The sequence below is a fragment of the Sinocyclocheilus rhinocerous genome, unplaced genomic scaffold (assembly GCF_001515625.1).
Source record: "Sinocyclocheilus rhinocerous isolate Xijiao unplaced genomic scaffold, SAMN03320098_v1.1 scaffold4144, whole genome shotgun sequence".
In the NCBI taxonomy this organism is placed as follows: domain Eukaryota; kingdom Metazoa; phylum Chordata; class Actinopteri; order Cypriniformes; family Cyprinidae; genus Sinocyclocheilus; species Sinocyclocheilus rhinocerous.
Genome location: NW_015667378.1, coordinates 110,896 through 125,186, shown reverse-complemented (window position 1 = coordinate 125,186; position 14,291 = coordinate 110,896). Strand labels below are relative to the sequence as shown.

At 37.8% G+C, this 14,291-nt stretch overlaps 2 protein-coding genes across 5 annotated transcripts in view; one reads left to right on the top strand and one right to left on the bottom strand.

Annotated features, from left to right (window-relative positions):
* Nucleotides 1-1,433: 1,433 nt before the first annotated feature.
* On the bottom strand, nucleotides 1,434-4,740 carry bfsp2 (beaded filament structural protein 2, phakinin). Its single transcript, XM_016545721.1, is given in 8 exon segments — nucleotides 1,434-1,614; nucleotides 1,724-1,809; nucleotides 1,986-2,221; nucleotides 2,304-2,432; nucleotides 3,303-3,464; nucleotides 3,553-3,709; nucleotides 3,811-3,893; nucleotides 4,174-4,740. Coding segments are annotated over 8 exon segments (1,326 nt in total). The 5' UTR covers nucleotides 4,603-4,740; the 3' UTR covers nucleotides 1,434-1,570.
* Nucleotides 4,741-11,048: 6,308 nt separating this feature from the next.
* Nucleotides 11,049-14,291, top strand: part of LOC107733879 (thread biopolymer filament subunit gamma-like) — a 7,270-nt gene continuing 4,027 nt past the window's right edge. For all 4 annotated transcript variants that reach the window (XM_016545714.1, XM_016545713.1, XM_016545711.1 and 1 more), the window contains exons 1-6: nucleotides 11,049-11,742; nucleotides 11,877-11,937; nucleotides 12,060-12,155; nucleotides 12,432-12,611; nucleotides 12,702-12,827; nucleotides 13,502-13,722. In XM_016545714.1, coding sequence (XP_016401200.1) covers nucleotides 11,108-11,742; nucleotides 11,877-11,937; nucleotides 12,060-12,155; nucleotides 12,432-12,611; nucleotides 12,702-12,827; nucleotides 13,502-13,722 — 1,319 coding nt within the window. In that variant the 5' untranslated portion in view covers nucleotides 11,049-11,107. The remainder of the gene's footprint in view (nucleotides 11,743-11,876; nucleotides 11,938-12,059; nucleotides 12,156-12,431; nucleotides 12,612-12,701; nucleotides 12,828-13,501; nucleotides 13,723-14,291) is intronic.

Sequence of the window (14,291 nt, the reverse complement as noted above, 5' to 3'; positions counted from 1 at the left end):
TGTTAGTTTGTCACATAAATGAGAATCAAGTTTACGTTTTACAGAAATCTAATATATATATATATGGATCACATCTCTGTATGTGTTTGAATATATTCCTCGGCTACCTCCGTTTGAGATGGGAGAGCTCAACAGGGACAAATATCGAGTCTGCCGCCCTGTACCCTTTTAAAACATTTCCATTAAACCCCAAGGAACGGCATTAACTGAGATCTTTTGTGTGGGACTAAAATATTATTTTTCACGTAATTCCTACATGTCTTAAATAAACATTAATTTTAAGGACAATGCCGCCCTGTGCCGTAATTTTCTCTGTGACGCACAGCAGCTTTGGGTCCCACCCTTTGAGTGGTGTTTTAATTGAACAGGCGTTTGTCTGTTCACTGTTAGTTTGAGACTGAAGATGACTGGGAACATGAAAAGAGCCCTGCTGCTGTTGCTGCTCATCTCTGTGCTGAACTTCTCAGCTGCTTTTCCTATGGAGCCACTTCGAAAGGTATAAGAATATTTTATTTTTTTGCTTTTTGAAAAAACTAAATGTATAATTAGAACTGTCTGGTATTGAAAATACTAACTGTAACTGATGTATTGCGTTTGTTTTTCATCTTACAGACACCTGTACTGATCCAACCATCAGATCCACAGCCATCAGAAAGTGTAACACTAGGAAACTCACAGGTGTGAAGAGTGTTTATGATGTGACATGATCAGACTTATTTATTTGTATGTGGAATATTAAGCTATGCTGATGTTCGTAGGACATGAGGGTCAGCAGTCTTGGATTTCGTCTGAAAAGAGCCAGTTCTGCTAACACAAAGAAACCGGCCCGTTACTGTGCTGGATGCTTCTCTGTCATTGGAGACCCAACGAGACCAGAGAAATGAAATCTGCTGAATGAATAACCCTAAATATGAATATCTTTGGATTTTTTTTTGTTTTTTTAATCTGTTTATGAAACTATATTTTAGTATACTATTCTAGATGGTCACTTCTTAAAATGTTGCAGGACTGCACTTTTAAAAAAATGAAATATTCAAAAACATTTCAGTAAAATTAGTGTAAATGCAGGACTGTTTTTCTTTAAAAATGCCAGTCACCTACTGACTTTTGTTATAGCTTTGAGCTTTTTTCTTCTCATGCATGCAGTAAACTTGCTATTTGAGGATTTCCTAAACAAAGAAATGATAGTTCAGAACGATAACATGGATTTGAAGTAATGTCTAGGTGGCTGTTTCATAGACGTGTCATTATAACCGCAAGGTGTTATTATCGTGTTAAAGAGCTTCAGTTTTGATCATAGTCAATTATTCGTATTTCCCACTCTATCATTTATGGCTTTGCTACCCGTGGGAGTAAAATAGGATATAGGCACATAGGATCAGAATATGGAATCATAGAGGCTAGTGTCAGAGAAACAACTGAGTCTTTATATATAAAATCTTAGCTAGTGCATCTTTAGTTTGATTTATTTCTAACCTGCACAGTAATCATGTAGTCTATAGATGGTGTAAATTACAAGTGAAGAGAAACAAATGAAAATCAAGCTTTTTGCAAAGATTAATAAAATATATCATTCCAGCTTGCTTTCTTCTGGAGCACCAGGAGCATTAGAACCTGATAGAAAACATCAAAACGTGTTTAATCTTCATCGTTAATGTTAAACCTATTATTCACAATACAATCAGATCTTTTAAGAACTATATTCTGTAGATGGAAACAGTACCTTCAGTCTGTGGACTGCTTTGTGGTCCAGATGTGGAAGGTGCGGGATCAGTTCGTCCCTCAGGGACTGAAGAACCACCGGGGAACCTGCAGTATAGAAGAACATTGTGATTATCTGAGTCTGAGAGATCGGTCTGGGATCACAGAAACTGAATCTAGGGAGGCTTTCTAAGAAGTTAAGACTTTTGAGGAACAAGGAAGAAGATTGAGTCAGGACTTCTGCTGTCTTGTCCTTTGATAAGCAGATTGAAAACAAGCCTTACGTTGAGGAGTAGAATCTGCTTTCCTCTCCATCCAGGATTCCGTGATATGTTCCGATCTCCATCGCCAGCTTCATCTTATTGTTGAGTAAGGTTTCATAGTCACGGCGCTGCTGCTCGATGTCCCCGCGGACGTCGTTGAGTTCAGCCTCCAGCTTTCCGATAACAGAGCCCAGATTTTGGAGCTCAATGCCATGCCAGTGCTTGGCGTCGTTGAGAGCATTCTCCAGGCCTCGTTTCTGGAGGGATCATGCATAGTTCAGTCTAGGGTATTGAATATTGTTGTGCTTTATGATCTTTGCTTTGAGAAGGTTGTCCTACCAGAGCTCTAATAGATTCGGTTTCAGCCTGCATACTCTAAATCTTGCACCCAGCATCATTGCACTCAGTCTTCAGACTCTCAAGCTCCTCTTCCTCTGGACTCAGCTTACTCTTCACACTGTCAGCTTGCTGCACATTCACAAATATACAATATAAAAATATAATTACAATATAAAAAATATCATTATTGTGAAATATTATTATTCAAGGTAACAGTTTTCTATTTTCATATATGTGACCCTGCACCACAAAACCAGTCTTGATGAAGAATAATTTAGTATATTAAATTATTAAACCTTATTATATATTATATATTAAACCCCTTCTAATCTAAAATATATATACATTTTATATATTCATAATAAATTAATGCATTAAATTTAAAATTATTTTAGACAACTTTATAATTATTTAATATATTCAATATATTAAACCATACATCATACTAATTAAAAGAAAGAAAATAAAACGTGCTAATGGGATATGAAAAGAAAACTAAATTAAAGATATTCTATTTGTTAAATTTATGTTTAATTTATGTTTAATTTATTGTCAGTGGGGTCAGTGTATTTTTGGCTATTGCTACAAATATACCCCAGCGACTTAAGACTTAAGTTTTGTGATCCAGGGTCACATATTTCAAAATGTAATTTATTCCTGGATTTTCAGCTGTCATTACTCCAGCCTTTAGTTTCACATGATCCATCAGAAACCATTCTAATATGCAGATTTGGTGTTCAAGAAAAAGATTAATAAATTATGTAAACCTGTATTAGTTCACTGTTAGTTCCTGATATACCTAATGCATTAAATGACCTTTAAGTGTTTTCAAAGTATTTTATGTGAGATGAAAGAAACTACAGAATGAAAACAGTCAGTTATACAGTTTGGTGGTCATTGTGCAAAAATATTTGGCCACAGGATGACACATTCAGAATCAAGAATCGCAGAGCACTGTGTGATAAAATAGTCCATATAGGCTTATGTTCAATGGTTTACCTTGCACTCAAGGTAGGCATCAGTCTCAGCACGGTTCTTCTCAATGACTTTCTCCCAGTGGGAGCGGATAAAAGCTAGAATCTGGTCCAGGCTGGTCTCAGTGGGAGCATCCGGCTCATCAACCTCATGGCCGGATATCTGCTTATAGAGCACTCTAACATCCTGAAGAAGAGCAAAGGAAGATGCTAATTTACCACTGAAACATCTCCCTCACGAAGAGGGTTCTGTTGTTGAACTGGTCTTATCTCACCTCAATGTGATTTTGCTCCAGATTCATCAGCTCATTCTTCATGCTCTCAGTCTCATTCTCCAGGTCCATCCTGCTCAGGTTTGCATCATCAATGACTTTGTACAAAGAGTTAATTTCCTCTTCCACTGCTTTACGGAACGGCTGCTCATTCTCATACCTACACAATTATGCATAGAAACACACTATAGACCATTTGATGGAATGTAAAAACTAGTGATATGATTAAAATCTGTTGCTCTATTTTAATCACACTCACACCTGTCTTTAAAATCCTCTGCATTGGCTTGAACATTCTCAGTCTGAAGCATAAGTCGAGCATTGTCCAGGATAGCCTCACTGACCTGAGAGAAAGAAGAAATACGTTAGCTTGTACACGAAAAGTGAGCTTAATTTAGGATATTTTTCTATATTTTCTATATTTATGATATATTTAGATTTATGCTTTATCTTTATCCTAGACCTTTATCTTAAATAAATAAAAAATAAATCTTTTAATTTTTAGGGGGGAAAAAAAGTTTAATGGATGTTAAAAATATTTCCACTAGAAAAAATATATATATATTTTTGCTGTGTTTTGCTGTGCTTGATGTATTAATCCAACCCTGTCAAACATCCTCCTACCTGCACATAAACATCCTCCCAGTCTTGTTTCAGGCCAGTCCATGTCCCGGCGCTGATGGCTTTACGATCCAAGCAGTGTCTGATCTGTTCCTCCAGCTGTTGGTTGAGTTGCTCCAGAGCGTGAACTTTATCACGGTACTCCAGGAGGCATGTATTGAGGCTGTCGAAGCCAAACTGGTGGCCTCGATCTCCGGGCAGGGTCACCACAGGAACACTGGTGCATCTAAGGCCCTGCAGAAACACACTGCTGATGCCCAGAGCTCTGCGGGACACGCGTGTACCCAGGCTGCTGGTTCCTCCGGTGGGAGCCATGCCTACAAACACTCCCCGAGGCGCAGAGGTGCCTGCTGCACTCATGCGGCCCACACCGCCGGGCCGCTCGGAAGCAGCCTGGCCCAGGAAAGAGGATCGGCGTCGTGGCAGAAGCATTCCTGTCCTGATGCTTTTTAAGTGACAGGCCACTATCAGTCCATAGACATGACCACAATGCAAGCGCAAATATCCACTGACCTCCCCTCAGCTAAACAGCAACAGCTAAGAGCGCATGCCTCTTTATGGTGGCCTGGCCTTCTGGAAAGTAGCCTCTTTGTTTTTAGTACTATTGTGACAGAGACCTGGTGATGCTGGTCACTGCTCTTTGTTCATCACCATTAGGCAGTTTTCGGCTGCCTCAGCACAGTGGTCTTCTCAGGAAAGCTCTATGTATGTCCCTCTCAGTATGTATGACTATGTTTGACAATGACAGTGTGGAAATTAAACTATCATCACAATGACCCAAGAGAGCACTTTTGTGTGTGTGTGTGTGTGTGCATGTGTGTGTTGCACATAAGAGTGTTTGAGAGAAATACAGAATGTTATGTTACCAGCAGTAAACATGAACAAATACAGAAAGAAAGAGTTAATTGTTTCACAAGATGATTTTGTATTTGATAAGTGATCTTCACCGCATCTTCCTGTTTGTCAGTGGCAGATGCTTTTAACTGTCCTGAAAACAGAGAAGTCAGAATTTGTTTCTCATGAGTAAGTGATAAGATTATTCATCTGTACCTCTTTTTTTAATCACAGGTACAAAAAAGTGCATTTATTTGGTCAATGAGGCTATAAACAGCATGTGGTTGACTGTTTGTCGGTTGACCCACAGCAACCTACCTTGAGAAAGTAAGCATAGCAACATTACGCTTGCTCAAGCAGCTCAAACCCTCAGTCTTTTTTCTTTTTACAATTCGCTAAGTGTGAAAATGAAAAGTTTAAACACTGTTGTAGCAGTGGCATGGCGGGTAGATGTGTGTGTTTGTCTCCTTATATATTCAACAATTTGTCCTCGAAGCTGATTGGCAGAGAGGCATTCCATAAGAGTTGATTGGACTGAATTACTTATTATTACTTACTACTGAAATACTATTTGTAGGCCTACTACTATTTCTTAAAGACATACATTTATAGTAGTAGAGTATGCTAGTAACATTCAGTCCAGCAGAATTTTCACTGTTTTGTATCACAGGCTGTCCCATCTGTGCATTTGTGGTAGGGATTTTTCAATAACTCTTTCCGCAAGTTAACATCGATATGCCAGTAGGTGGAGACAAGTGACAGTGAATGAGTCATTCATTCAAATGATTCGTTCAAATCACTGATTCGTCCAAGAACAGACTGTCTTTAGTGAGTCATTGAATCAGTCACTTAACCGATTCGTTCATAGCATTGATTCATTCAGGAATGTGTTGCTGCGTCCCAATTCGCCTACATATACTAAGCCTTAAAAGTATGTACTCTTTTTGTGAAGAAGAAGAAGAACATGCTTTTGAGAGTGTAGCAGAATAAGCTTTGGGACTATTACTTTTGAGGTCTGGTATCTGACAAAGGCTACAAAAATACATAGGCTATAGGCTCATATGCATGCACGATTAATCTTTAAAAGATCGCGATCTCGATTAAAACACACGCGATCTTATTCCTAAATGATGATTCCACTATGTCTATTTAACTTTTGAAATGACAGTCACATCGGAATATTTAAACCTGCTTTCACACAGCCGCTGATCCAGAGAGAGCAGCTCATCATGTAAGCTTTATGTTTGAAACAGCTTCACAGTCTACTTACACAGTAGGCTAGGCTACATTTCTGTGCTGCAAACATTAAATAATAATTAAAGTATTGGGATAAAAGTTTAGTCTGGTGTTCTGTCTATTTGTGCTACCCTGTCAGATTTTGCTACCTCCCATTAAAACAGTGGGTAGTACAATTCGACAACGAAAAATGCTACCTGTAAAATTATGGTTTATTAACGTCTATACCTACCCCAACCCTAAACCTACCTTTACAGTGATGCAAATACAGTAATTATGTGTTATATTCGTGGCTGTGGCTAGAAGGGATACAGCTACAGGAAACCAACCTAAATAAATTTTTTCTACCTATTAGATTGTGTTTTATTAAAGTCTACACCTACCCCAACCAGAAACCTACCCTTACAGTAATGCAGATACATTAAATATTGTTAATCAGCATAAGAAAAAGGACGCAATATTGATGTGTGCATGCGCAGTAAACCCTGGTAGGACAATCTGATGGGTAGGATAAAATGTCAGGACACCTGACATAAACTTTAATGTTGCGCAGCCGCGATCAAACTGAGTAAATGACGTTTGGAACTATGTTGCGCTTCAAATATAGATTTTGTTACATTATGCCAGTAGGTGGCGACCAGTGACTGTTAAAATGTATTTGATGTCTGTATCATTCATGTAAGAGATTTGTTAAAAAACTGGACGAAACAAGTCTTCATTCAATGATTTTGTCATAATGAATTCGTTTAAAGTAGCCTAATAAATATTTTTAAATAGCCTCATTCATAACATTAAATATAATAGTTTGTCAAAAACTCTTGTGAGTAAATTAGCCTACATATTATTTTGTTTGGTTGTCGTATGTTTTGTTTTCAGAATCAGGAGAACCGTGATCTATATTCTAAAAATCAATTATCCAGAATCATAGCTTAAAAATACATAGGCTAATATATCTGGCATCTAAGATCTAACTACTATTAGTAGGCCTACTGTTCTAATATTAAAATGTGCCCCCCGGGCCCGCCCTTCTTTTGGTTCGTTCCGCGATCCATGTTTGGGACGCACTACTTTGTTATAATTACATCTTTAATAGACAGTTCTGTTGCTTAGTTGCTTATTTACATGCATCCTGTCTCCAGCAACATCAGCCATTACAGTGTGCATGGATCTGCACTTCCACCAGAAATAGTAAACAATCCGGGTATCTTTGGGATACTTTTTTCAACATACAATGCTTTGGGACACACTAATTCAAATTTTGAATACTATAGGACAGATAGTATGCAAATTGGGACACAGCAGGTGTCTTAATGAGTGAGTCATTAAATCATTCATTAAACCGATTCAAACAATGATTCACTTAATTAGCAACGACTTGACTGTGGTTGCTTTTTTGGAATTATGTTCATTGGGGGAGCAAAAACAAATTAACTGGCGATATTGTATCTAAAGCAAGTTTCTCAATATTAACTTATTAAACTGTTACATTACAGTATCACACTTGCAGTTGTATTAACACTGTAAGCCACTCTAGGACGCTTTAATCTCCTAGTGTAGTTATGAGATAGTAATATTCTTTTGTGTCAGATTATGAAGATGTGATGTTGATAATTGGGAAATCTTTATCCTTGGCCTATATTAACCTTGACAGATCAAATCTTAACACATGACCAGATCTTTCTAGAAACTGCTGTAGGGCCCAGTGAGAATCTGATTGATTCATAACTGACTGTCACTGCTTACTGAAAAGGCCTGAGGCTTTGTTCAAACCAGCTGCAATATTACATAAGAGATTATGTTCCATATATGTTTGAAATAAAATTAGGTAAATTCAGGGGCTTTCAGGATCTACTGTATGAAACTGAAAATGCATAAAAAACAAAACACAGACATTTCAGTATTCAATTCAAGTTTATTTGTATAACGCTTTTCACGATACAAATCGTTGCAAAGCAACTTTACAGCAAATTAAGTTTCTACAATATATAGTGGTAGCTTATCATGTATGTAACCCAGAATCAGTTTTGGTTTCACATTTGTTTCTCATAGCAGAAAGCTCTTAAAATATGTTGTTCAAAGGGGCCTTTTGAACTACTAAGGTACAGTTTGATGTACTTTTTGTCTTCCAGCCAAGTTTGTCACCAAAGTTCTGCTGGTTATTTCTGCATTATAAATAAATGTACTCTTATATTGTAAACCAAGGCGGATTAACCTAACCTATGAGTTTGTCTCTTGTAATAAACCTCCAGTATCAAAATAATCAGTAATGGAATAAAACCTCTTCCTCCTCTAAATAACCCTGGCAGAAGTGCAGTGTACATTTCATACTGTTATGACATTCAAAGAAATAAAAAAAAGTGTTACATCTTTCCACTGAACCAGAGACAATTCCTCATCTGATAGGAAAACAACAGTGTGATTTCCCCTTCTGCTTCCCTGTCATTTATTGTTTAGGCCAGGGGATTTTGTAAATGACATTGCTATTCTTGTCTGATTCTGAGTCTATGCATTCTAATCTAGTATTGAATGATTTTATTTATTTATTTATTTAAAGAGCACATTCTTTAAAACAATTGAGTTGCCTTTTCAATTCAGTTTCTTGTCAAATGATGCAATTTTTCTATTAGAATAAAAATTTTATATTTTAATTTCTTTAATGTCAATCTCATATGTAGCAGATGCGTATAATCATGCCATGGGCATGTCATGAGTTCGCAAAATGAATGAAGGTATGCTTCACCTGCCATCAGAACAGGCACAAACCTATAAGTAGAGTCTGCCCTTGAGACTTTCAAGACCAAGCAGATGTCTGTTAGATTCCACTTTTTATTAATGTTACTGATACCAAGCAAGCATTGACCTTATGCAAGAGATCTGTGATAATAGAATTACATAGGCTGGCGTTGACAGAGTTCACAGAAAATTGCCTAGTGTGTTTCTAATCTAAGGTTTTTTAGCTTTGTTTTCCTTTTGGCTCCTAGCAACAAGGCACATGTTTCTGTGTGTGTGTTGTGTGTGATTCCTTTAGGCTGATGATACACGGGGCAACTTTTTGAGCATTGTTGCCATCAACGGGCAACCAGGTGAGAGACACAGGGCACAGGACTGATCTAAAGTATCCAGATAGAAATTTGTTACCCATTCTCAATGGGAAATTGCCGAAGCAACATTGCTAAAAAAAGTTGTGCCTTAGTGTCTGATGTTTTCTCTGTAAAAAATATGGTGTTTATGATAACTAGTGTTTTAAAATCTGTTCAGATTTTCAATTGATTTCAGATCTAAATTCAATCTAAATTAATTTGTTTTCAGTTCAAAATTTGTGGTGTAGTCCAGCCTTAAAGAGTTAGTTTACTAATTACTCACCCTCATGCGGTTCCAAACCCATAAGACCTTCGTTCATCCTCGGAACACAATTTAAAATATTTTTGTTGAAATCCGAGAGCTTTCTGACGCTCCATAGAGAGCAATGCAACTGAAATGTTCCCAGACCCAGAAAGGTAGTAAGGTAGTAAAATAGTCCATGTGACATCAGGGGTTCAACCGTAATTTTACGAAGCTACGAGAACATTTTTGTGTTTGTGTGAAAAAAAAAAAAAAAAAAAAAAAGAGATATATATATATATATAACACGACTTTATTCAACAATTCTTCTCCTCCAAGTGACAGTCTTCCACCATTTTCGAGAGTACCACAACACATGCGCATGCATTCCTCTGTTTGTAAACAAGGCGCAGCACATGCATGCAGCAGCACGCGCATACATCGTGGCACTCTTGGCGTAAAAACTTAAAAGTTAGTGTTCTAGGACTCCACACAACAATAAATAAATGAATCTGGTAAAGATAGTATCTTTTGAAGATTGAGTGGTAATTTTTTATGGTAAAAAAGCTCATAACTTTAAAATAGCTTGTAAATTATTTATGTAGTATTTAAGTATATAGTATTTATATATTTGAATTAGCTTTTATTTGTACATTTTCAGTTTAATTTTTGTTTTTAGTTTCTATATTCTATTGTGAATAAAATATAAGTTTATGAGATTTGTAAATTATTCCATTCCTTTTTTACTCACAATTTGTACAGTGTCCCAACTTTTTTGGAATTGGGTTTGTAATTTTTATGTGTCATTTTTTCTTCAACCATGGTCTTCAACCATTTATAAGTACTTCATCTAATATTTATATTTTATTTTATTTCACTTATATTTTAATTTACGGAAGTTATTTTGTAATAGTCTTCGTTTTAGTTAACAATAACAACACTGATGCATTTTTGTGGAACATTATGCTGTAAAGCAACATTTATAATGTCACTTTCCTGTGCTTATTCACTTACTCACTCAGGTGATTGGCTCAAAATGTTCTGTGGTTCCACAAGTGAAGACAGCAGATTTTAAAAAGCGTAAAACACTTTTTTTGGGGGGGAATTTCTGTTTGGTGACTCTAAGTTTTTGTTCAGAAAGTCTTAAGTCATTCAAAAGAGATTAAATTAATTTCAAAATTCTGATGGGGAGTTTTCAGAATTACATCTTAGTATTTAGTAAGGTAAATGTGTATGACACATAAAAAAAAGGGGTGATATTCATCATTCAGCTTTTACTGAAATACAGCATTTAGATTGAAGACCCATCCTAGTAGGAAAATGTGCCTGCAGGTCAAAATATTTTGAGATTTAACAGACAACCGACGCCATACCTCTCCAATGAGACAAGTTACAGCTTATTCTTTCTCTGTGGAGTGTCTCTTTTTGCTCTGCCCTCCCTCCCTTAAGTGTATTTAAACAGCGATCATTAGTCTCTCGCCCCCTGCTTGCACTCTCTGCTCGATTCAGACTCTGATCCTTCAGTGCTCATCCATAGCGGTTCACCATGGCTTTGTCCATTTCCTTGGCCTCTTCCAGGATGTCTGGGGGATATGGAGGGTTTGGTGCAAGTGGTGGAGCAAGACTGGGTCTGGGGCTCGGGGGTGGCGCTGGCTTAGGTGGAGGTCTTGGGCTGGGAGGAGGACTGGGCTTTGGAGCTGGTGGAGGTCTCGGCCTTGGCCTTGGTGGTGGTGCAGGAGCTGGTGCAGTATTTGCACTGGGTGGTGGTGGCGGTGGTGCACTGGTTGCCAGTCCTGCATTCGCAATGGGTCGCGCCGTTGCTGCAGGAGGACTCGGTGGAAGCGCTGCGCTTGCTGCCGGACCAGCATCAGGTGCTTCTGTGGCCCCGATACTTTCCAGAGCGGCTGAGAAGCACACACTGTCTGGGCTGAATGACCGCTTTTCCACTTACATGGCCAAAGTACGGGCGCTACAGCAGGAGAACGCAGCTCTGGAGGCCAAGCTGTCCAATCTGACTGGGGGGACGGATGTGTCCCAAGAGTCATCTGTGACTGCCACGGTGGATTATGAGGCCCAGCTGAGTGAATATCGCAGCACATTGGAAACTCTCACCATCGACACTGTTAAACTGGAGATTGAGCTGGACAATGTTCGTGGAACTGCCCATGAACTGAAGGCTAAGTGAGTGTTTCCTTTTTTAATGACATTAGAGCATTATATTTTATGATACAATTATAAAAAAGCTTTTTAATGTTATTTAAACATTTAAAATGACACAACATATTGTCAATAATAACATTTTTATTTTCTCTAAGGCTTGACTTTGAACAAGGAGTGAAGTTTCAGCTTGAGTCTGACATTGCTGCCATGAAAAAGGTGAGAAGGATGACATTCAATCACACAATGTATATCGAAACTGATCTGTTATTGACTTAAAATGTAATTTGTTGTTCGTAGACAACTAAAACTTTGACCACACGTCTGTATCCCTTTTTTAGGACATAGAATTGGCCTCTGACCTAAGAATTGATTTGGATGCCAAATACTCCAGCCTGAAAAATGAACTGGACTTTGTCAACCAAACACAAGAGGAGGTACAAATTAAAGATATGCGTTGAATAAAATCAGAAATGCATGCATGGAGTAATCAAGATAATGTAAATATTTGTATTTTAAAAATCAAATGTATTCATATATATATAGTGTCACACAACAGAGTTATAAAAGTCACTTTTGATCAATTTAATGCATCCTCGCTGAATAAAAGTATTAATTTCTTTAAAAAAAACAAAACAGTAGTCTATGAATAAAATGTATTGTATTGTATACACTTAATATGCCATACTAATTTGTTGTATCTGTCACTGTAGGAACTGTCATCTTTGCAATCTAAACTGGGCGCAACAACAATGGACACTTCAGTCTCAATGATTGAAGTAGACACTGGGAAGTCCTTTGACATCTCTACAGCTCTCAACAAGATACGAATGGAATATGAGAAATCTGTGCAGCAACACAGAGAGGAGGCTGAGGCGTATTACAAACTCAAGGTCTGCACAGGAAGTGCTTGCATTGTCTAAATGTTTGATCATTTTGGCATTCCAACTAATAGATCATATTCTATCTACTTGTGAATCTAGATGGATGAGATTCAGACGACCAATGCCAAAAACACAGAGGCCGTGTCATCAACTAAAGCTGAGATCACAGCAGCCAGGAAAGAGATGCAGATGCTGAATTTAGAGCTTCAAGGGCTTGTGGCTGCAGTAAGTGTTTGACTTTTTAAATGATGCGCTTTGAGATACAATAAATGTGTGATGTTGGTCAAAGCCAGACACTTTTGACAGAGATGAAATGGAGTGCAGTTTAATCAAGGTATTTTTAGCGGTGTTCAGATGGTAAAGGTGCTTAACAGTAGCAGTTCCCTTGAGAGACAGTGTGCGTCAGCAGTGTGAAACGCTTCACTGCAGGTTCTCAGCATATAATAAACATCTCTTGAATAAATCACAGCTGTCTGGGACAGGAAGCAGATGACATAGGAAGTGGTTTATTGATCTCAGCCGTTTCATATTGGCTGCAAAAGCCCCAATGCCACAAGAGAAGCTGAGCTGCTGCAAAAGAAACAATTTCCCAGACAACTCAAGCGTTTCAAGTGTTTTCTGACATCATTTACAATAAATTCAGTGTCTGAAAATAAGAGATATCAAAATGCTGAAGAAGTAGTTGGAGTTTTTTGGTACTTTTAATGAAGCTGTATGGTAAAGTTGTAAAAGTATTCTTGGAAAAAATAATGAAACCATTCTAGACAAAATTAAAAACATTAGACTTTGAAACAGCATACCCTGACCCCCATCTATGGAGAATATTTGTTTTGGAGTCATCCAAAAGGAGAAAAACAATGCGTTGTTACAGGTCAAGAGATCGTTGTTTATGTTTTCAGAACATGACTCTGGAGCAGAGTTTAGCAGAGGCCCAGACCCAGTCCAGTGTGGGTGTTGCTGAATACCAGGCACAGATCGCGAGCCTCACATCAGCCATAGAGGTGGCTAAAGCAGACCTCCACAAACAGATCCTGGCCTATCAAGAGCTGCTGGACATCAAACTCGTCCTGGACGTTGAAATCTCCACCTACAGAAAATTGCTGGAAGGAGATGACTTCAAGTAACTATGTCATAATCATATGGGTAGTTCACATATAACTTGATTAATTCAACACCAGGAATTTAGGTTAAAATATACATAAATTTACAATACAAGGGAAAGTGTCTATTTTAGGTCAGTTCCAAGTTCCAATTGGTTAGATTTTTTTGGAAATGAAAGGGATTTCTATATTTTATCCATTCAACATCCCAACAAAGCGATTCGAGTTGCGCACATAAACGGGTGGCTATAATGGATGCAGCAAAAACCGGAAGCTAACACTAAATTAAAGGGGTCATATGATGTTGCTAAAAAGAACATTATTTTGTGTATTTGGTGTAATGAAATGTGTTTATGCAGTTTAAGTCTATCAGGATCAGGAAACAGTCCTCCATAAAATGTGCTGCACACATCTGAATATTTGGGTTGAACTGTTCTGGAACAGTGTTGTAAACACAACTTAACCACTGATTTGATCGTGTCCTCTTTTGGAAGGGCAAACAAAGTATTTTCACTTTCGCAACGAAACACATAGCGTCTTGACAACATGGCGGCGGCAGCAACAATAAAGTTACTCCTTCTTTCTTTGC